General features: G+C 38.7%; 1 protein-coding gene across 1 annotated transcript; it reads right to left on the bottom strand.

Moving 5' to 3' along the window:
- Window positions 1-11347: 11347 nt before the first annotated feature.
- Window positions 11348-15612, bottom strand: LOC147614706 (disease resistance protein RPV1-like). The gene is made up of 4 exons (XM_086780039.1): window positions 14854-15612; window positions 13650-14760; window positions 12940-13170; window positions 11348-12707 (listed from the first exon to the last, which is right to left on the bottom strand). The coding sequence occupies exons 1-4, from the start codon at window positions 15438-15440 to the stop codon at window positions 11451-11453; spliced, it is 3186 nt and encodes a 1061-aa protein (XP_086636165.1). The 5' UTR covers window positions 15441-15612; the 3' UTR covers window positions 11348-11450.
- Window positions 15613-24162: the final 8550 nt, after the last annotated feature.

The raw sequence follows: 24162 nt of genomic DNA, 5'->3' as shown, positions 1-24162 counted from the left end.
AGTTCAATCATTTAAATAGTAAAAGTGAAATTCTTGGCATATTGAATTAATGGATATTTTTATTGAAGAAAAGAGGAATTTTAGATAATTTTATTTGATGATAAAAGAGGAATTCCCATGACATTTGGCATACAAGCAATTAAACGTAAAAAGAGGAATTCCCATGATATTTGAGATCCAAGAAATTAAATGGAAAAAAGAGGAATTTTTAGTATAATTCAATTTATGAATATTTATCAAAAGTGAAACTATGGGTAGAATTGATTTTTGTAAATCCCATGAATTCTTTTATTCAAAAGAGGAATATTGAATATAATTCATTTGAGAAATTGAGAAAGAATATGAAAATAGTCGTTGAGAAAAAGAACCTTTATCTAGGCCAAGCAATTGGCAAAAATTTAAAAAAAGTCTTGTTATTGGTATCGAAGTAGAAAAAGCTACTAAATGGGATGCGATAGGATGTGAATGGGATGCGATAGGATGTGAATGGATGTGATAAGATGTAAATGGGATGTGATAGGATGTGAATAGATATGATAATATGTAAATGGGATGCGATAAGATGTGAATGGGATGTGATAGGATGTGAATAGATGTGATAAGATGTAAATGGGATGCGATAGGATGTGATAAGATGTAAATGGGATGCGATAGGATGTGAATAGATGTGATAAGATGTAAATGGGATGTGATAGGATGTGAATGGATGTGATAAGATGTAAATGGGATGCGATAGGATGTGAATGGATGTGATAAGATGTAAATCGGATGTGATAGGATGTGAATAGATGTGATAAGATGTGATAGGATGCGAATAGATGTGATAAGATGTAAATGGGATGCGATAAGATGTAAATCGGATGTGATAAGATGTGAATGGATGTGATAAGATGTGAATGGGATGTGATAGGATGTGGTGATGAAAATGAATGTGGATGAGATGTGAAGTAAATGGATGTGGATGTGAATGATGAAATGACAGGATATGTGAAAGGGTGAGATGGGAAGTAAATGGATGTGGATGTGTATGTGAAAGAATGTGATGTAAATGGATGTGGATGTGTATGTGAAAGAATGTGATGTAAATAAATGTGGATGTGGATGTGATGCAATGTAAAGAGATGTGGATGTGAAAGTGATGCAGATGTGGATGAGATGTCATGAGATAAAAAGAGATGTGGATGTGAATGTGCTGTGGACGTGGATGAGATGTGATGTAATGTAAAGAGATGTGGATGTGAATGGGATGTGATGTAAAGAGATGAGATGTGAATGGGATGTGATGTAAAGAGATGAGATGTGATGTGAATATATGTGGATGTGAAGTGATAGATGTGAATGTATGGATAGATGTGGATAGTCATGCATGTGAATGATTGGATGGATGTGGATGAATGACGAATGACATGGGATGTGTATGAATGAGATATGATGTGGATGTGATGTAATGTGGATAGAATGTATGTGATGGAATGGAATACAATGATTGTGATGAATGTGAATGGATGTGATGTGATGTGAGTCGGATAAGTATGAATGGGTGAGATGTGATGTGATGTGAATCGGGATAGATGTGAATGAATGAGATGTGATGTGAATGGATGAGATGTGAATGAATGAGATGTGATGTCAATGGATGAGATGTGATGGGATGTGAATCGGGATAGATGTGAATGAATGAAATGTGCGGTGAAATGGATGTGATGTGATGTGATATGATGTGGATCGAGGTATATATGAATGGACGAGATGTGAATGAATGTGATGTGATGAGATGTGGATATGGGTAGATGTAAGTGGATGAGATGTGGATATGGGTAGATGCGAGTGGATGAGCATAAATGTGGAAAGATTTGATGAGATGAAAAATGATGTGATTGGATGAGAATGACGATGGGAATACAAATGATTGGACTTGGATTAAGTAATGTGGATTGATGTGGAACAATGTGAAAAGACGAGAGTTCGTTATAGAAACTGTATTTATGACCTGTTTTTAAATGACCATTTTATGTCAAGAATGCTGGGGAAGCATTTTGACCATCTTGTGAATGAGGTCGTGGAGACCTAAGTGATAAAGTTGTAACAGCTCGCGTAGCAAGGTCGACCGAGGACATCTCGCATAGCAAGGTCGGCCGAGGTCTTGACCAGCCTCGGTTCGATTTAAATGGTGAGCTTCCGGTATAGTGGTGGACAAGTGGTGAGCGTTCTGGTTGCGGGAATGATGCCATAGGTACACTGATGAAGGAATGATTGGAAATTAGAATTCAACCGGATATTTTGGAGGATTATGATCAGTGACACTATGAATTCATTAAAAGATTGTTTTGAAGACATCTGAATCTATGAAAAAGGCAATTTCATATTGGGTGTGTAAGTGGTGTGACTAGCTTGAAGTTTGCATAAAGATCTGGCTAGGGGGCCTGGGAAATCTTTTCCCTAGTACCCAGGACAAAACCTAACCAAATTCCTAAATGGATCCCATCACTACAGTGGTTGGGTGGTTGGCTAACCCATAGGATTAGATGGGGTTAGGCTAGACTGATGGATCCCAAAAATGAGACTCAATTCTGTTATGGTATGATATATGAAGTAAACCCCGGATAGTAATTGTTCTATGGAAAAGAATCAACGGCTGTTGAGGAAACGGGCATTGTCATGGAGATAGATATGCAAGTAGACTCTCATACACATGCATATGAGGCTCACAGTCACGATATGAGCATGGAAGTAGTTCATGAGGTGGATAATACTCTGGGCCCTCAAGAGGCTTGATTACAGATTGTCCCATTTATTGTATTGTTCAGCCAGAGATACCTTCATGAGTTGATGCCGAGGATGAAAACAAGCTTTACATGGATAAGGGAGAAGACATATTGCATCAAACCAAGATGTTTAGCTATTTTCAATGTCCTCCCATCCCATTGTGCAAGCTCATCCCATATGCTAAAGTGCGGGGATTGCGTGATGTGATGTCTTGGGATTGAAGATAGCTTTTGGAAAAGAGGATTATGTTCAAGAGAAAAGAGCATTACATATTATTTCTGTGTGGACCTTCCGTAGAGAGGAGACTTTGTTCGGGGATGAGGTATTGGCAGGATGGGACCCTATTTGGCACGAGATAAACATAAAGTTTGAAGCGGATTGTGTATGTCTATCCAGTTGAAAATTGAAAACCAATGCACTTTTTTTGTTTTCTTTCGTTTCAATTTTTAACACCCATGCACTAGTGGCCACTAGCCTAAGAGATGATATTATAAACTATGCCAACATTTGTGCGGCGGCAAGCTATAGTGACTACATGGGTGGTTTTCGGGAGAGGGACATGAGGTTGATTTCTCAAATTAGAAAGAAGTATATGAAAGTGTCGGAGCCATGGTATCCTCCTACAAGGAGGTATTTGGGCAAACTAGTTTATAATGTAAGTTTACGTTGTACGAATCTCGATGCACACAACAATGTTTTCTCTTGTTTCCATGACAAAAGTAGTTGATTGTTGTCAATTTTTAACTTGGACTTTTTATGCCAGGTTCAAATGACTCAAGCTCTTAATAAGAAGCTTGAGAAAGCAAGGGCATAGTATGTCAGAGGAGGAGTTGAAAATGTTGGAGGAGAAGGAGCTCGGCAAGCTTGCATCTAGGTTTGGTGGCCGTATTGGGAAGGTATGTAAGTGTCAGCTCTTGCAAAATATAAGCTTGACTATGTGATATGAGAATGTGTCATAATTATGTAAACATGGTTTGTAGATATTCAACATTATTGATCCTAAGCTTGGTGATGAATGGCGGACGAAAGTTTGGGCTCTGAAATGGGCACATGATGATAGCTTTGCAACTTTGGAGAAGCTAAATATGTTGGCCTTGTGTGATGCTTCAATTGAAAAAAAGGTGTTTTGGTTCTCTCTTAGAGGCTAATAAGGTAACAAAGGCAGCTTATGAGCTTACTCGTGAAGCTTGAGGCTAGGAAGCACATTTTTCCTATTGAGGGTAGAATTGAGAAAGGAAAAGAGCCTTGAATAGAGAGCTCTTAAGAAGCTTGTCCTCATTCAAATGGCAGCTTAAAGGCTAGTTTAGGTACTTTTTTTTTTGCTATGGCAACCTAATGAGTCATGTGCACATTTATGGTGGCAACTTAGTGGATTGTTCTTTATATTGTGCAGATTCTTTTTGTGGTTGAAGGAAAAGAGCCATATTCCCTCGGTTCCTATTAGACCAAGAAAATGGCTCTTGCTCAACAAAGAGGAGGAGTGTATGTATCCACACCACCCATGCACAACCTCTCTCGTTGGCAGTTGGATAACTACCCATGGTGGATAGATATGGTGCCGGGGCATGTGCTTGAAAGAGAGAGGGAGCTTAAAGACCAAATGAAGCATAATGACTTTGTTGAAGAACCCGCTACAAGGATACAAACTCCTCAAGATACAGGTTTTGAAAATTCTTGTTTCGTGAGGTTTCTTGTTTCTTGTTTCTTGTTTTGGTGTTGGGTGTATGTTCAAAAGGATGATGTGTGTGCTTTCAAGGTCTTGGGGGACAAGGTGAAGCTCACCCTTCTTTGTCTTTTGTAGAGCAGCACATCAATGATCTGCTAGAGGATGTGCCACCTCCAGATGGTATTGCTATAATGGTTTATTGTATTGCTATGTGTTTATGTGATTGTGTTTCAATTCTTTAGGGTCTTAATCTTCTAGGGTATTTGGTTTTTATGTAGGCTTTAAAGGCCACATCCGTTAAATCTAGGTTTTTTGGTTTTTATGTAGGCCTTGAAGGCCCCATCGTTGTCAAAAAGTCCTCTTCTTTTGTATTTGTGTCGGAGCTTGCATATGGTGATGATCTACCACTACTTGGAGATGTCGAGTGCATAGCAATAGCCACCAACTACGTTGCTATAGGCCGTGATTTTGCACCTAACGTGAGAAACCTTGGGGTACATGAGCATATGATCAAAACTAAGCCAGAGGATAGAGAGTACATTAGGAAGGGGAAGGGGAGGCCGGTGAGTTGGGTTGTAGATTTCAGTTGTAGATTTCATCTTCTTGGACCTCCCGTTTGGGGGGTACATCATGAACTGACCACACACCCTGTTTGGGATGTGTGTATAGAGGACCATGTGTGTTATGGTGTGGGTCTTTTTGCTTCGACACTATCACACTCTGGTTGGTTTCTTATTATGGCATCATTCGGAGGTACATCTACAAATTTTGTTTGGAAATTGAGTGTATTTGATATTGTGTCCGCATGAATCATCGCTCCTCACTTTTTTACCGGGAGATTCGATAGGGTGGGTAGAGAGGTAATGTCGAGTTTAAGACTTGGTGATAGTACGTTGCATTGTTGTGATTCACCACAATGTATATGGCTACCTTGAGACTGTTGGGCTACATACCGAGGTAAGATTGGTGTGTGCTTGTTTGCATGTTTTGTCAAAAATGTGTTAATTGGAGTCATGCTAATATTCATTATGTTGCTTGACGTTTCAGGTTGACACTTCTGTGCTTTTTATGATGCATCGTCATGGGATGCATCCCCCATCTTACATTGGTGATAGTCTTCCCTACTTTGATTGCTTACGCATGCATCTTGTAGACATGGTGTTGCATCGCCTACATGACGGCGGATGCATATATGGCATTAGCCTCCTCAGAAGAGCCATGGTGGGGGCGAGGGAGTCTTGAGAGGATCCAGAGATTTCTTGGTTGTTTTTTGGAGTTGTTATGTCGACGAGGAGGTATTTGCCTTGCTCCTCAAGGCATGTTTGCTTACATGGCATTTTTGTGCATCCATTTACAGGGATGAGAGACTTATGACTTTTTATGTTCAGCCTTTGCTTCGCACTAGGAATCGGCATAGGGAGTATGATTCTACATCTTTTGGAGATGAGGATGTGGACAAAAATGCGGGTGCAAACCCGTTCGATGATTAGTGAGTCCTGCACCTTTACTAGCTACACGTTTCTTGCTACCTATGGATATTTACGTTAGGATTTTTATTGTTGGGAGTTTTTGATGTGGTGTATGTTTTGACATATCATGGACACATATGACACGTTTTTGGTTTTGATGCTATCAGTTTGTCTTCTGAGTGGTGATTTTTGAAAGTTAATGTATATTTTGGTTTCTTGGAAAAGTATGTTGCCTACGTTGCTACAGTAATGTCAAGATCAATGGTGGTGGATGATGAGTTGCATTTCCAACAACATCCACTAAGGCACAACGTCTTCATTGATGTGATGAGTGTGACTCATCTTAGCCATTCAGATTAGCTTTTATATTTGTGCTTCAATTTTGTTGCGAGGCGATCTTTTTTTCCTAGTATCTGAAGGTTAATTAGTCTTTCGATGTACTCGCACAAGCTACAAATATACCGAGGGTCTTCTATGTACAATGCATTAAAAAACAAGAAACTAAATTGTATACTGTTATCTTTTGTTGTTGATGCAAAATCTTCATTGGTGATAGGTGCAACCTATCTTTGTCTTTGTTTTTCAGTTTTGTTATATAGCGATAAAGTACCCTCGTATCTTGGTTGATCATGTGTCGTTTGGAAAACAAGTCACATTACATCTTTTTTGAACATTGTAGTCACTAGACGAAGGATCTAATTGGTATATTATAATTTGTTTTATTCCATCATGACAATTTTTTGGCTCTTCTTTTTAATAATGCAATTTGATGAGTTAGGTTGTTTTCATGGGTTCCGCTCAGTTATTTTGGTTTGCTTAGAAAATCTCGCTTGGTGTTTGGTAGAACTCCATATATATACATAGATGCAAGGGGAACATAGTGATGTGTATGATAAATAACAAGGGAAAAAATGGAAAAAAATATACATAGATGTAGGGGAAACATAGTGATGTGTATGATAAATAAGAAGGAAAAAAATGGGGAAAAAATATGTGATTTGTACATAAGTTATAAGGTCTAAAATAATACCTATAGTAATGACAAGGTGGTGTGAAATAATTGTAAAAAAAAGGTTTCTATAAAACATGTCTCAACATATATACAAATAATTACAATTATACACACGTACTTTTATAGTTAATATTGTTGAGAGATGTAATCGTGGTGTTGTGTGTATGTGGGAAAGCACCCTAGAGGTGCAACATATTGTGTGTATGTGTGTATGTGAGAAAGCACTCTAGAAGTGCAAGATATTGTGGTGAGATGGAATGCCACATGTAATATTGCATGGTGTGTGAGTGTTGACCAAAAGAAGTGGAAAAGGAGTTGCCACATAGATGATGATGTGTAAAGTGGGATAAGGCTAGAGAGCCTATATCATTGTATGGTTCATTGTGATATGCAATACAAGGGAATAGTGTTGAGTGTGCAATCTCTCTCTCTCTCTAGTCATGGAGTTTTTAGTGTGGTTTAATCCACCTTAATCTTATGCTTAATCTATGTCCTTCACCATGATCAATCCCATTTCTAGAATCTTAACATGGTATCAGAGCCAAATGGGCTCTTGGTCATGGGTGATTATTATGTATATTAGCTTGTTTGTGTGTTTGTTTGATTAAGCATTATTTTCAGTTTATTATGAAAAAAAAATTATGCACACTCATATTATCATTTGGATTTGCATTTGTGATGAGAATTTGAGAGGAGATTTGCATTTGTGAGGATTTGAGAGGAGATTTGCAACAAGGAGGTTGCATAGAAGCTGCCCAAGAGAGTTGCAAATGGAGTTTTGCAACATGGAGAGCTTGCTCATCATCAAGGAAGCTGAAAATGGAGATTTCAGCATTATGAAGGCTATGGAGTCTTCATAAACAACAAAGAAGCTGCCAAGGAGACAATGGTCTCATGAAAGGTTGGTTTTGTGAAGTTTTACCTCAAAGTTTTTGTGTTGTGCATGGAAAAATGCTCAATGTATAAGGGTTGCTTGATGGGATGGAAGAATCCCAAGGTTCTTTGCTTCCAAGCAAAGAGTGTAAGAGGTGCAATGCTTGTCTAAGAAGGGACAAGCGGTTATGGGCTTGGAAGAAGTCCATGGTTGAGCACATTGGAAAGAGTGATGCTCATGGTTTTGCTCATAGAAGATGGGCAATGTTTGGTGGAAGCTTTTGGAGTTTTCACATTGGTTTGCACCTTGGTTTCTTGAGAGAAACCAAAATGAAAAGCACCCTTGAATGGATGCATGCATTGAAGGAAGAGCATGCTGATTTGGAGGCCATGAAGGCTATGTCAATGGTCATGGAAGACCTCAACTTGGAGGTCTTGGAGAGGCAAAGTAGCAATGGGAGAGCATGCGTGTTTGAAGCTCATTATGAAGCTCATAGTAGCTAATGTGGTGGCTACAAGAACGTCATGGGGAAGGTTTTGTGAAGACAAAAGAGAAGCTATAAAGGAACTTCTACATATGAAGAAAGAAGTAGCACATGTGGAGCATGTGCCATGGATGCTTGGTACAAGATTCAGCTCACACCTATAGCAATGGTAGAGTAGAAAGCACAACAAGGGCTTCTGATTAGAGAAGCATCACAATAGAGGCACCAAGAGAAATGAAGGCAAAAGGCAGCAAAAGGCATGGCCAGTAGCAAGCTCATCACATAGAATAAGCTACCCAGGATACCCAGGATGCAGTGCAGGATTTGCTCCCAAAGCATGGAGAGAGAAATCATGGAAGCCTTGCTCACCCCCAAGCAGAAACATAGCATAACAACAGTAGGTGCTCAAGAAGTAAACCAAGAAGAAAAGCCGCAAAACAGAGGCACTCCCGCAGTGAACAGCACTGCAGCTGCGTACGTGAGAGTTTGGCCAGTTGCAAGAACCTGAACTGGTGGTGCCAAATGCCATGGCCGCCACCTTCAGCACAAGCAGAGGAACCAGAAAAAAGCAAAGAGTAGAGCGCACAAGAGAAGATAAGAGTCCGTGCGAATTCAAAGCATACGAGCTATGGCGGTGGTTGCAGAGGTAGCTGAGTGCAGAATCAGTCAAGAGCAAGGAGACCGCGCTGTGCAGAAGCAGTCGTGAGGAGGAAGACGACCAGTGATGTCAGGGAATCCGAGAATGGAGCTGAAAAAAATAATAATAATAATGAGTCTGACACGTGCAGCATTCGGCTCGTCAGCGTTCACAACAGCGCATTCAACGCGCGTCGAGTTGTTTTTTAAAATATAGGGTATAATCCCTTAAAAACTATTTCCTTCAATACGTGCAGCGTTTTTTAAGGATTGTTAACCACTAGTTTTTGAATCACACAAACCTATATGGAGATGACTCATCCACATAAGGGTCCCCTGCCCGGCTTTGGCCAAAAAGGCTTTATAATTTTAAAATTGGGTAAATGTCGGCTTGTAAAACAAAGCCGTGAATTATTTTTTTACATTGGGTCCGCTGCCCGGCTTTGGCCAAAAAAGGTTTTGTAATTTTGTATTTTTCACCCAAAAATGATGATGGACAAATCGTCCACGAGCATGCGTGCTCAAAACGGAAAAAATTTTGTAATCATCCATGGTATGAGGGTCGCCCTGCCCGAGCTCACCTAGAAGCTCGAAACGGTAGTTGTTGAGATGTGTGCATGAGCGATGCACGTGTGAGGTGCATGCGCATGGGTTGGATCCCACCCGAACTTCCATGTTCAAATCGGACTCAGTGGTTCCGCTGTGAGCGATGAGTCGGCTCAAAATGGACTAGGTGTCTAAGATGGTAGACACGGGCACACATGTTTGGTTGATGGACACTCCAATGTATCATTGAGGGGGAGTGTTGAGAGGTAGCGATTGCATTTGTGCAATGCTACATTGATATGGGTGATGGATGATGAGTGAATTATGGAACACCTCGATTAAGAGGGGGTGTTGAGAGATGTAATCGTGGTGTTGTGTGTATGTGGGAAAGCACCCTAGAGGTGCAACATATTGTGTGTATGTGTGTATGTGAGAAAGCACTCTAGAAGTGCAAGATATTGTGGTGAGATGGAATGCCACATGTAATATTGCATGGTGTGTGAGTGTTGACTGTTCATTGGAATCTCACAGTTCTTTTCTTGCTCTTTTGGATTGATTTATTTCTTCAATGTAAAAGGCGAGTCACTTTAACGCGATCAAGTGATGCAATGATTCCTCTTTCTACCCAATCCTTGAGACCAAGACATAACCTAGGATTTCTCTTGAGGCATGATTCTAAAGATACTTCAATCATTACAGAAAGGATCAACATTAGTCCTTCCACATCTTTGGGTGAATGAGAGAAAAGTGTACTCCTTGATTACTAGAACATGACAATAAAGGTTCTTAAAGAACAATGTCTACTTGATCCATCATGTCAAAGAAGCAAGGGTAGGATTCGATTCATCACTTCTTTGTTTGTTCTACAACATCAAGTCCGTCTGACAATATCCTTCCTCGTGTGGGAGAGACTGTATTAGAAGACCTTATTTGGGTTTGTTTGGATTTTTTCACTTCCTCTTAGCATTGCTAAACCAAGGCCTTGGCAAATGATCCACCCGAGTTCAAGTCCCAACGTTGGTCGTATATGCCCTCGTTTTGTATTCTATCGACGTTAATACCTCTCTCTCCCATAGTGTGTTTGTGTGTGTAATAAAAGAGGACTCTCGCACTACCTTTCTGCCACCCACAAGTGGGGCAGATTGGCTAGTACAGGAGCCCTTATAAAGGCCATGATCCACCCGAGTTCAAGTCCCACCATTGGTCGTAGATGCCCTCGTGTTGTATTCTACCGACGTTAATACCTCTCTCTCTCTCTCTCTCTCTCTCTCTCTCTCTCTCTCTCTCTCTCTCAGCGTTCGGATATTTCTCATCCCCTTGGGAGTACTAGGTACATCACTTTTCTTTTTTATTTGATATTTTGATCTATCCTCATAACTAGATTCAATTGAAGCGGTTTCCACTATATCTAGATCAGAGCCATCCTAAATGCTCACTTGGTGATCTCCATTCCCAATCTTTTTAGCTTTTCTTCTTCGGCCACACTTCTTAGTCGGCTTATCCGCTTGCTGCTTAACTTGGAATCGACGAGTGATAATATTCACTATAACAACATAAAGAAATAATGATGTTTTTTATCGATTTAATGATGTTTAACGTTTCATCGTTATAAGCACCACTCAATGGCATTTATAAACGTTGCTAAAAGCACTGCTACGTGTGACGCTAGAAAAATTAACAAAATACTCCAAATGAAGTCCACAAAAACATCCAGTAAAAATTTATCACATAAATTTATCAAACATAAATATTTTTATAATAAAGAACAAAAACTTTATAGTAAAAATTTATGTGATAAATTTTATAGTAAAAAATTTATCATATAAATTTGTAAAACATAAATATTTTTATAACAAAAAACAAAAATTCAACAAAATGTTATAAGCAAATCAATATGTAGAAAGGTATATAATGATTTGTATCTTTTTATAGTACTATATGTAAAACTCCCGTAGCTTTTTCAGCTGTTGGAAACGAGCAGGAAGCTCCGTGATGGCTCAGCGCATTGCATAAAACTCTTCTAGACTTTCAAGAGACCCAAACTCTTCCGGTAGCTCCTGCAGCTTAGAGCACTGAAAAAGCTTCCGTAGCTTTTTCAGCTGCCCGAAGGAAGAAGGAAGCTTCGTGATGGTTGAGCTGCTTCCACAAAACTCTTCAAGACACCCAAACTCTTCTGGTAGCTCCTGCAGCTGAGAGCACCAATTCATTTTAAGCTTCTGTAACTTTTTCAGCTGCCCGAAGGAAGAAGGAAGCTTCGTGATGGCTATGCCCATTGCACAAAACGCTTCTAGACTTTCAAGAGACCCAAACTCTTCCGGTAGCTCTTGCAGCTGAGAGCACCCATGCATGTAAAGCTCCCTTAGCTTTTTCAGCTGCCCGAAGGAAGAAGGAAGCTTCGTGATGGCTAAGCGCCCTGCCCAAAACACTTCTAGACTTTCAAGAGACCCAAACTCTTCCGGTAGCTCTTGCAGCTGAGAGCACCTATCCATGTCAAGCTTCCGTAGCTTTTTCAGCTGCCCGAAGGAAGAAGGAAGCTCCGTGATGGCTGAGCGCCTTGCATAAAACTCTTCTAGACTTTCAAGAGACCCAAATTCTTCCGGTAGCTCCTGCAGCTGAGAGCACCCATCCATCTCAAGCTTCCGTAGCTTTTTCAACTGCCCGAAGGAAGAAGGACGCTTCGTGATGGCTGAGTCCGTTGCACAAAACACTTCTAGACTTTCAAGAGACCCAAACTCTTCCGGTAGCTCTTGCAGCTGAGAGCACCTATCCATGTAAAGTTTCCGAAACTTTTTCAGCTGCCCAAAGGAAGCAGGAAGCTTCGTGATTGCTTTGCCCCATCGTGCAGAAAACTTTTCTAGACTTTCAAGACACCCAAACTCTTCCGCCGGTAGCTCCTCCAGCTTGAAGCACCCACCCATGTCAAGCTTCCGTAGCTTTTTCAGCTGCCCGAAGGAAGCAGGAAGCTTCGTGATGGCTGAGCCCCTTCCACAAAACTCTTCTAGACTTTCAAGAGACCCAAAATCTTCCGGTAGCTCCTGTAGCTGAGAGCACCCATCCATGTCAAGCTTCCGTAGCTTTTTCAGCTGCCCGAAGGAAGAAGGAAGCTTCGTGATGGCTGAGCCCCTTCCACAAAACTCTTCTAGACTTTCAAGAGACCCAAAATCTTCCGGTAGCTCCTGCAACTTCTTAGAGAACTCATTCATGTCAAGCTTCCGAAGCTTTTTCAGCTGCCCGAAGGAAGAAGGAAGTTTCATCTGTAAAGTACATGAATCAAAGTTCAGAACATCTAAAGTTTTAAAAGACCAGAGTCTTCTAACATTATCAAATTTTCAGCTGCTCAAAGGAAGTCAGTGTGCAATCATGGATTTCTTAAATTGAATTCTCTCTTGTAAAATTAAAGTTCACTTTTTAAAGTCAGATCTCATGAAATTACAAAAGTTTGAAGATCAAATCAAACATTTAAAAATAATAATAATGACTATATACCTTAAAGTTCATAGCGTATCGGAATTCCAGCACAGTAAGAAACTCCAGGTCTAATAATTCTTTAGAAGGAGCCCATTTCAACCACCTTATTTCCAATGCTTTTAGCCCCTCATCATCACCCTCCAGATATGTTCCATGCAGAAAAAGCAATCGTAAAGATTGCATTTGGGAAAGCAAACTCGCATTCAAGTTTTTTCGGTAAGTGGCGAGCCCACGGATTTGATCAAGACCCTGCAACCATAAACCACACCATTATTGCATGGATCGTGTTTTATCAATCATGTAGATCTTACAATGTTTGGGCAATATCCATATATTTGATGAGTGTCTGGGTTATGGAGTCGATGGGAACTACATTAGTGAATGTAGATCTGTAACAAGCATCTGCATTATGCTCCTGCAATGCCAGTGTAGAGCAACTGAAATGGAAGATACTGGGAGAGCCACCCACCCTCCACACCAGAAAAAAACTTCAAAACAACAAGTGCAAGTGCAAAGATGGAAAAAAGGAAAAGCGACCAATCAAAAGAGTTTCTCGAGTAAAAACTTAAGGATGAACAGTGGAACAAGTTGCTTTCTGGGCATTCGCAACAGCTAATTTGAATCTTTGTAGTCTTTCATTTTTGTATTGTCTTTACATGCTACGGCATTGTTTGCATACATAAATGTGTGCTGAAAACAGATAAGTAAATAGAGAAGTGGATATGCACCTGCTTACTTCGCAGGACTTGCGTCAAGTCGGTATCATCCCACACCCTACTCCACTTGCCCGACTGTTTGACAATGCCTCTCCCCAAATCCCTCAAGTGATCGTGCATTGTCAGGCACTCATTTTCATCCACCTTCACTAGACAGAGGTCTACCAAGCTCTCTAGACCACTTATCCACCCCTCTACCAAATCATCGCTTTCCCAAAAGTATTCGGCACTCTGCCTGCCTTCACCAATCAAGAAGCAAGCCACATCTAGAAACATTTCCTGCTCATGCTTACTAAGAGACTCATAGCTAACCTTCAAACAAGCCTCTATGCGTTTGAACGTTGAAGTAGCGCTACTACTTAAAGTCTTGATTGCTTCTTCCCAGAATTTCTTTTCCTTCCTCACCCTAAGATGCCTACCAAGCACCTCCAGCGAAAGGGGAAGACCAGCGCATGCTTCACTTACTTTCTCTGCTACCTTTTCAAAACCTAGATCTGGCGAAGGCTTCTTGAAAGCGTTCAGACACAAAAGTTGCAAGGACTCATCGCGGTCCATGCCTTGTACCTTGTAGCGTTCACCCCTGATGACATCAGAGAAATCATTGCTGCCGTGAGGAAATACTGTTTGGTTCCTGGATGTTACAAGCATTCGACTTCCCGACTGAAGGGATGCCAGATCTATGATTTCCTCGATGGATTCAAAGTTCTCTGGATCATCCAATATGATCAGGACCTCCTTCCCCCTTAATCCAGCTTTTAAATGCCCTTTCTTCTTTCCCACATCGTCCCCTTGGAACGTCTTTTCATGCAGCAAATCTTGGAGGAGCTGATTCTGTAATTGACTCAGTGTCTTATCCTGACAATTTTCCACAAAGCTTGCTGCTTGAAACTCCTTTCCAAGTCTCCTGTAAATAGCACGAGCAAGAGTGGTCTTGCCAATGCCACCCATGCCCCAAAGCAGCACAAAGTACACACTTCCCTTTTCTTTCAAATGAAACAGCTCGAGCACATCATGGACCCTCTCCACCAAACCAACTGCTTTGAGGTCATCCTCCACGGGAATCCTGCCGTGAATCTCCTGTGCTATCCTCTCTACGAGAGCTTCCAGCAACCGTCCTTCACATCTGCACATAATTAGATAATATCGCATAGATTAGTGATATAAGTGAGAAGATTAACTCTACAAAAAACGGTTGCAAAAAACAAAAGTTTCGTACTTGTTAAAGGTCTCCAGACGGAAGCCCTCGAGCCACGAGGCATCACACAGAGCATCTTCCCACCCTTTGATCGTGCTTTCGTTGTGCTTGCCTTGTCTTCGATGGTCCTCGATCGATTTTGCAAACGGCCCATCCTTCCTGTTTCTTAGGTCTTCTGGCTTCACGTCGTCATAGAAGACCGGAAATAGCTTGGCTTTACTAGAGCTCTTGGTGCTCTTCAACATCTCCACAAGTTCATCCAGACACCACCGAGACTCAGCGTAAGTGCTTGTAAAGATGGGCACTTGAATGATTGCTTTTTGGGCAGCTTTCAGCATGAAAGGGCGAACATCGTCTCCGTCAGGGAGCTCCTCCATGTCCAGAAATGCTTTGATCCCACGCATTTTCAGGAAATAGTAAAGTGTATTTGCGAATCCACGCTTCATGCGAATCCCACGATGGCTGATAAACACCGCATGGGTGCCGATAGACGGATGCGAAGGCTGATGAGTCGCTTCTCTGCTCAGGCGGGGCCGCTTGTTCATTCCTGCCCCGAGATCGAGACTAAAATCATCGTCATCGTCCCTCACAAGAGACTGCCTGAACATCTCTCTCTCTCTCTCTCTCTCTCTCTCTCTCCCCCCCCCCACTACGTTTCTGTTCCTCTGCTTCTCTCTCTTAGCGCTCTCGTCTCCATTAGAAGAGATAGGCTCTAAAAACTTCGCAATCCAGGCTACAAGCACGAAACTTGTGCAACAAGAAAAAAGGACCAAACACCTTGACATGTGTGACTCTCACCTACTGCTATTAAATACACTGATGGCATGATGGTCATGCTCCCTAAGAAAACATCAAAGTTTTGGAAAGATTGTTTAGGTGGTGGGAGCACAAAATCGCTCATTGGGCACGACAAAAAATGGAAGTAAGTTTGTTTGATGTTCTTGAGAAAATTTTTGGTATTTGTTTTTTATTTATCTCAGAGTGCTACAAAAGTTGTTTATTTAAGGTAAGCTTTCAGACATATGGATGTGTAGGAGAACATGTGTACATGGGACAGGCTCATATCCCTAACACAAACTTGTCTGAGAGCATCCATGCAAGCTAGTTGGTTGGAGAAGGAGGCAAAAGGAAGATATCATTATATGATGCATGTGTTACAGATGTGATTAACTCATATATTCAATGTGCAAAGTAGTTGGGTTATCTTATAGGATGATATGATGGGAGCAATCCAAATATGGACACTTTCTTGGATAGAGTGTCTTCCAAAAATACACCAAGTCTTGCTTTTGTTGCGCGTGTAGTATAAGGGGAAATATCTAGCACATTTATGTATGAGGAACCAGTTCTACATGGTGATAGGAAACTATGCAAAGGAAAAATCCATCCAATAGAACAAACAGTCCCCATTTGTTTCTAAATTTGTGAGATGGAATCACGGCAACGCGAAATACATGGTCGTCCACAAAAGATAAGGTTTGAAAGTTGGAGTTTTGACATGGATCTAGAAACAACAGATAATGATGATACTAATGTTGTAGTGGAGAATAATGTGCAGCACTTTTTACCACAGCCAATGTTGAGAAGCATATGGTCAAGGAGGTGAGCATATGCAAGTCATATATTGGGCCATTAAAAGAATGCCAGCTCACTGCCAAATAAAGTGCTTTGGACTAGTCCATGGGAAAAGGTGCACAAACATAATACAGTGCAAGTCACCAGGGTTAGTAGCTCCTTGTTTTTGGGGTGAAAGAATATATAAAGGCAACCCACAATATCAGTGGATTTGGTTCTGCAACCATGATGTGGAGCATACAAGGGTTGTTGCTAAACATGTGAGGAATCCACCAAAGACCCCATTTGTTTTGGGAGTAGGGAACACATCTTACCAAAGACTAAATGACAAGCTTGAAAGGAGCAGGGTTTGTTTTCAAGCCTAGCCTATCATCACCATCGACACCTATAGTGGAAAAATGTTGTGGCATGGAAGTAGGATGCTCCCAAGGGTCAAGTAAACAAAGAAAGAAATGGAGGCATGGTATTTCAAAGGAAGCAGAGAAGAAATTGGAATCTACAACCAGAATGGAGGCATTGTTCATTGAAGAAAAAGTTTTAAAACCTAAAATTCATAGTGAGTTTTTCTTGTTGATAGAGAATTGTTATGATGTGCACATCAAAGAGGTGCCAATGTGTACCTACCTTGATTTCCAGAAACAAGAGACGGAAAAAAACCATTCTTGGCCTGCAAGCATGTTATATGTACATTATGTGTCCTATGTTATATACACATTATGTGTGCATATACTAGGAGGCTAACCCACATTAGGCTTGTGAGCATGGGAGCATGGGAACAAGCTCTAGTGGAGCATGGGTTAGGACTAACCTTAAGGGTTAAGGTTAGGGTCAGGCATCCAAGGGTCACACATGGGAAATGGAAAGTCAAGAGTCACTTGAGGGCCCTCCTATATAATAGGGGCATGGGGCACACTCAAGGGGGCTTGGAGGCTTGGAGGCTTGGGCCTATGAGGCCAAGGCTATGTTATGCTCTCTTGTGTAGAGGTTCATATCTACTCATCTACCATTTCACACTATAGCTACATGCTATTGGATTGGAGTTATACCTCTTGATGGTATGGGACATCAAGGTAGAGGTATGATGTATTTCATTATTATTCATGCGTGCATCCCTTGGGCTCGGGGGTGGTTGGGTGGTTGAGTTTATGCCTCATTTATGTATGTTTATGCATAACAATTATCTAGAGAGATCTTAGGGTTTTAACAGTGGTATCAGAGCAATTGTTGTTAATTTTTTTTAGTAAATTTAATATTTACTAATAAAAATGTTATTTTGTTGATTTGTGTTGATGAATTGCACGTGCATCATCGATATGGTGATTGGAACGTGTGTTACTACAATTCAATGAACGAATCGACATTGCAGGGGAATTCCGTGAGTTTAATGCTATTTTTTTCTATTTTTTATAGATAAAATCAAGCATTAATGGAAATTTTTACAAAAATACCACATATTTTATGGTGGATATTTTTGGTAGAATGGATTCCCTGAATTTTTAGAAATTTTTTCTATTTTTTAGGAATTTTTTGAGCATTTGTATGATAAAAAATGTATTTTTTCCACGGAAATGCGATCAAATTTCTGTCGATTTTCTCCTAAAATTCAGTAGGGGACAGCGTGTTGATGCATGAATTGCTCTCTTGTGTGCGTGGGGTCCTCTCCGCCTCTCAAATCTGATTTTTTCGTCTTTTGTTGAGAAATTCTCTTAAAAAGGATTTTTTTTAAAAAAACATTAATCATAATTAATGTTAATTATGATTAGAAATGTTTAATTAAAAACTTTAACCAGAGATTAAAGTTAATCTCTGATTAACAGAGAGAGGAGGAAAGACCTCCCTCTCAGTTTTCTGCACACAGGCCAGGGGGGCTGCGCTGCAGCCCGTTGGGCGAAAAACGCCCCCCTCCCAAACATCAAAAAACCATAATAAGCTTATTTTATTTTTTTTTAATTTTTTTTAAAATGAGTTTTTATTATTTTAAAAAAAATCTTTTGGAGATTTTTTAAAAAAAAGCCAAGAAAAAAAGCCAAAAATGTGAAATTTGGGATAAAAATTCTCTGGAAATTTTCTCAAATATTCTTCTTGAAACTTTTAGGCTTTTCATCTTCCGGAAAACCTTTAGCTTTCCGTTTTCCCGAAACCTTTTGGCTTTCCGAATTCCGAAAAAACTTTTGACCTTCCGCATTCCGGAAACCTTTGACCTTTCACATTCCGATTTTTTTTGTCTTTTCATTTTCCCAAAACTTTTGGCTTCCGTATTCCGGGAAAACCATTGGAATTTCGAAATTTTTTGACCGTTCGTATTCTAAATGCGTTCGGGGTAATTCAAAAATTCCAAAAAATTCCAAAAAATGAAAAATTAGACAAAGGATATTTTAAATTTTGGAGAAATGTGAGGTTGGTGGTGTGTCCATTCGGGCGCCCGTGACCATTCAAATTCCTTTAAGAAATATATTTTTTGACCCAGAAAGTTAGAGAAATCCATTAAATTTGTAAATTTTCATTGGATTTGAGAATTGTCGGGCCGAATTGGAAATTTCGTGAACAATGAGATTCTTAGGAAAAATTAGGAATATTCTAGATATTATTTTTAGAAATCCTAAAAATTAGTATTTTTAAAATATCAATAGTATTTTAGAAATTAAATTGCTAAAAATTTTCTAGAAAAACATAGGTTTGGAATGCCATAAGATAGGTTTGGTGGAATTCAAAATTATTATATTTTGAGGCCCTAGAAAATTAGAAAAAATTAGGAAAAAAATCGTGATAATTCTTTTTCTCGAGAATTTAATATTTTCGAGGGTTATTTAATGTTGAAGTACGTTTTCTCATACTGACATTAGATAGATGCTGGTTATTCGCATATTATCAATACGATTATACCTCGTATTAATGGATATTTATGTTTGGATTAATTCTAAACGATGTATTCATGATTTTTTATAATTGTTTAGCCATTCTTTTTGGACATGTTCCTTAATTTCTTTTGATGGCTATAATTTGTGTTCAAAGTGTGTTTCACCTTTGACACTCTTCCATGATAACTTATTTTGCACTTGTTTAAGTGTGGATTGTGCTTAATTTCTTAAGCTTAAGACAAATTCTATCATGGGTTAGTTGATTTGTTTGTTTTGGTGGATTTTATTGGATGTTTTCCAAGTTTTATATAGACTCATTAGGTTCTGCCTAGATCACTTGTGTCTAGGGTTTTCTTATTGAGTGCTACACACATGTGTTTCACTTGCTTACTTTGGAGTTTTGCTTGAACGACACCACATTCATACACTCTGGATTGATGAGTTGGCCACCAATTTTAATGCTTCTTTTGGCATGATTAATGTCCATTAGATGGTATGCATTGATTTTTTATGATCAACTATGGTTTTCATGGATTTAAGGAGCTTCTATGTTATGACCCATGTTATTTGACGAATAATAATCATGGTCATTTAAATTTATATATATATATATATTTTTATGATGCCTATTTCTCATGAACACGTTAGGATTGATTGATGTGAATTGATTGTTACTACTGACGTGGTTTATGTTTATGAGTTTAGGTGATGAGGTGTGCAAGGGTACCAATTTAGGTGTTGCACATTGCGAGGGTACCGATTTAGGTGTCGCACGGATGGTGGATTGAGTCATGGCGTGTGGACAGATCTCACAAAATTTTGTGGCTGTATTATGGCGATTGATATTATTTTGACATCAGTGTGATGTGTGTGTGTGTACGCATCAATTTATTGTACAGTGTGCGTACGAGCATTAGTTGATTTATTTTGTAATGTGCATATGTGCACAAGTTAGATTATTGAATTAGAAAAATAGTGCAAACCTTAGAAGGTTTGAGGACAAAGGTTAATTGAGGACAAAGGCTAATTAAATGGCAAAGTCCAAATATGGATGTATACTTTATTTTTGGCTGAAAGCCTACTTTTGGAATATATCACAAATACCCACGCGAGAAGAAGCCACTCACGTTGGGGGGGGGAAGATTGCACCCAGTCTTGTGTTGCCTTGTGTTGATGGTGATGTATTTCTTTCTCTTGCTCTATGTTTTGATATGTGCTTTAATTTTCAATTTAATTCAAGTAGTTGTTTTGATATTTGATAAAAAAATTTTGAGTCTTTTGATTATTCTCTTCAAGAAAATTAAAGGTCCGGTTGCAGTGGTATCAGAGCTTGGGTGTAATTTAATTTTCTTGAAGGCGGTCAAAAGAGGTGAAAGAGACTAAAACAGTGGTGATTTTGGTAATTTTCTTGAATTTAAATTGAAGAAGAACACGTTTAGGGATTTTTGTTTATGTATAGATCAAATTAAGCTTGTTTTTGACCATTGGGTAATCAATCTCCATCAATCTATTGTCCAAAGGGTAAAACTAGGTGGAAAACCATTAGTGGGTTTCCCAAAACCATGAAACCACCTTCCTCTTCACTAATCCTCTTCCTAATCTGTCTGTACGAATTGAAAGAGCAAGCAGAGGAGCATGGAGAGCCATAAGCAGAATTGCTAAACCTTCCCTTTGCTTAATTTCTATAATAGAGGGATGAGAATTCTTCAAGAGTTGCTTTCAAAAAAAGATTTACTTTTAAATTTTTATTTTCTTTTTTCCTCCTCTGCGCTGTGCTAGGTGCAAATCTTGGAGTAAAAAATATATATATAATATATATAATGTCCCTCTCTCTCTCTCCTTCGTATCCGGCAGCGGCAGCGGTAGCGGCAGCGGTAGCGGCAGCGGCTTCTCTCTCTCTCCATCCGGCCGGCCGCCGGCGAGCGGCGAGCTGCGATTTCAGGGGGGAGCGCCGATTTTCTAATTGAGCTTAGTGAGCCCTTAAAGCTTTGATTATTACAAAGCTTAAATTAGCTAAAAGCTTTGTGAGCTTTTGCTTTAATCTTGGCGGGTTAGGCTAAATCCAGGAGGCACTAATTTATATTTTAAAAAAAACAATCAAATCTCCCTTTTTATTCTTAAGTGCTGTGCTGTCGGAATAGCTGTGGGAGAAAAAGAAATTGTACATCTTATAAAAGCTTTATTAAGCTTATTAACCAGCATAAAAGTAAAAGCTTTATATATATATATAAGTTGCAAATATTGAAATCATTATGCACTAATTATAATTTCCTCCAAAGTTTTTTTTAACAAATCTCCAAAGCTTCTTTTTTTTTTTTACAAATCTACGCTGAACTTCATGAATTCCAAGATGATTGAATCATTTCATTTGAGCCTTTATTAAGTTTGGGTTTAACTGTGCATTGGATTTAAATTAGTTAAAAAAATCATCTTAAGCAAAGCTTTTATTAGTAAGCTTAATTAAGAAACTCTTTGAGCTTTAATTAATAAAGCTTTAATTTTAAAAGTACATGGATTATTTCTTGAAAAATTATGCATTTGTATATTGAGCTAACTTGGCAGAACTCACATCTAGCTCGACATTCCATATGAGATAAGAAACCCTATCTTTTCTCTTGTTTTAAATTTTTCCTATTCTTTTTAATTGTCAAGCAATGGGTGAATATCTGCACCATCGTACTATTCAGGAACAGCTTGACACCGAAGAGGTTAACGCACTCGACACATTAACCAAAGGTGGAGGTATGTGTAAAAAAATTATTTATTGTATACAATTTCTTGTTTGCTTTTGTATCTGTTTTCTGAATATTCTTTGCTTTTAGACCTAGTTAGAAAACTTTAGCTCTTGAAAAGAATTTTAGATATTGTGACCTAACTAGAAAGATCGAGACAAGATTAGAAAAAGTTATCTTCAAGATCTAGTTGCCCAAAATTCAAGTAAAAATGATTGCTAGACATTTCATAGAAGATTAAGACCAATTTGAAAATTCACGAACCAAGCAAGTTTCTCCAGTCTTTGATTCAAGTTATCAATTGCTTCATCATCGAATTTAGTGATGATGAGAAAAGTAAAGAAATAGCTCTCAAGTGACTAGAAACCAAGTTTAAGTTGTATACCAATCACAATAACGATGTTTATACCAATTCAAGTAAAGTTTTATCTAAATTTTCAAGTGTTCTAGTTTAAGATCTATCTGAGTACAAGATTCTTTCAAGTAAAGTTTTGTTTAAATTTTCAAGTGTTCTAGTTTAAGATCTATCCAAGTACAAGATTCTTTCTAGACCAAGAATTGCTCTAAGTCAAAGATATATTCAACCACAAGATTTAAACCCTTTAAGAACAAGATTTATTCAAGAATTGCAATTACGATTTAATTATAGACTAATCTCTCAATTTTCGTCCATTCAAGTATTTTTAATCTAAGTCAAGATTCATTACTAGTATATCAAGTTCTTGCTATCAACTAGGATGCAAAATGTCTATCATTATTCAAGTTTTGATTTCAAGTTTAAGATTAAGCTTAAGATCAAGATCCCCTTTAGATTTCATTGTTTACAAGTAACATTCACAAATTCAAGAATTATAAACCTATTCAAAGACTATAATTTTTGAATTTAGTTAAACAATTACAAGATCAAGATTAAGATCAAAAACAAATCCCGAGAATTTAGTTAGACAGTTACAAGATCAAGATTAAGATCAAGAACAAATCCCCAGAGTTCATCAAGTTATTGACAGCAATGTAAGTGATTATTTTTTTCAATCTTAAGTTGATAAGAATTTTCATTTCGACCTAATTCTTTTTTTTGAATAAGACTTGTAGTCTAATTTTGAGGATAGAGAAAAGTTATGTCGGAATGAAAGTTTCAGAGGAAATTAGCTACTCCGTCTCAAACTTCTATTCTTAAGGTAGTGTGGTGTGGAATTAATCTATGGTATGGGACATTAGATTGGTTTTACATGCCTACCCCAGACGTATCTATGTCTTCTATCTTTCACCAATGAGTGTTTGTATGTGGAAGGTACCTATGTGGTATGGGACACTTAGATCCCTTTTACATGTGTTCACTTGTTTGGTTTTATTTTTCAAAAATTGTTTGATGTGATGATCTTGTCCTCCACTTGTGCCATGAAGCCATCCACTCATTGATTGCGCAACTGAGGACAGTTGATTCCCAACAGGGGGGACTGTTATGACCCATGTTATTTGACGAATAATAATCATGGTCATTTAAATTTATATATATATATATATTTTTTTTATGATGCCTATTTCTCATGAACACGTTAGGATTGATTGATGTGATGTCAATTGATTGTTACTACTAGGTGTCGCACGGATGGTGGATTGAGTCATGGTGTGTGGACAGATCTCACAATATTTTGTGGCTGTATTATGGCGATTGATATTATTTTGACATCAGTGTGATGTGTGTGTGTGTACGCGTCAATTTATTGTACAGTGTGCGTACGAGCATTAGTTGATTTATTTTGTAATGTGCATATGTGCACAAGTTAGATTATTGAATTAGAAAAATAGTGCAAACCTTAGAAGGTTTGAGGACAAAGGTTAATTGAGGACAAAGGCTAATTAAATGGCAAAGTCCAAATATGGATGTATACTTTATTTTTGGCTGAAAGCCTACTTTTGGAATATATCACAAATACCCACGCGAGAAGAAGCCACTCACGTTGGGGGAGGGAAGATTGCACCCAGTCTTGTGTTGCCTTGTGTTGATGGTGATGTATTTCTTTCTCTTGCTCTATGTTTTGATATGTGCTTTAATTTTCAATTTAATTCAAGTAGTTGTTTTGATATTTGATATAATTTTTATGAGTCTTTTGATTATTCTCTTCAAGAAAATTAAAGGTCCGGTTGCATTCTATGCTTTTATC

This window comes from Cibotium barometz, chromosome 41, assembly GCF_041138505.1.
Source record: "Cibotium barometz isolate CiBa-2024 chromosome 41, ASM4113850v1, whole genome shotgun sequence".
Taxonomy (NCBI): domain Eukaryota; kingdom Viridiplantae; phylum Streptophyta; class Polypodiopsida; order Cyatheales; family Cibotiaceae; genus Cibotium; species Cibotium barometz.
This window is presented reverse-complemented; position numbering and strand designations above follow the sequence as displayed.

What these genes read in the sequence shown, in the direction of transcription:
- LOC147614706 (XM_086780039.1), bottom strand. Translation starts at nt 15,440, where the DNA reads ATGTTCAGGCAGTCTCTTGTGAGGGACGATGACGATGATTTTAGTCTC. An exon ending in CGTCTGGAGACCTTTAACAA is followed by an intron (nt 14,761 to 14,853) that starts GTACGAAACTTT and finishes AATTATGTGCAG; the next exon opens with ATGTGAAGGACGGTTGCTGG. An exon ending in AAGTCCTGCGAAGTAAGCAG is followed by an intron (nt 13,171 to 13,649) that starts GTGCATATCCAC and finishes TTATGGTTGCAG; the next exon opens with GGTCTTGATCAAATCCGTGG.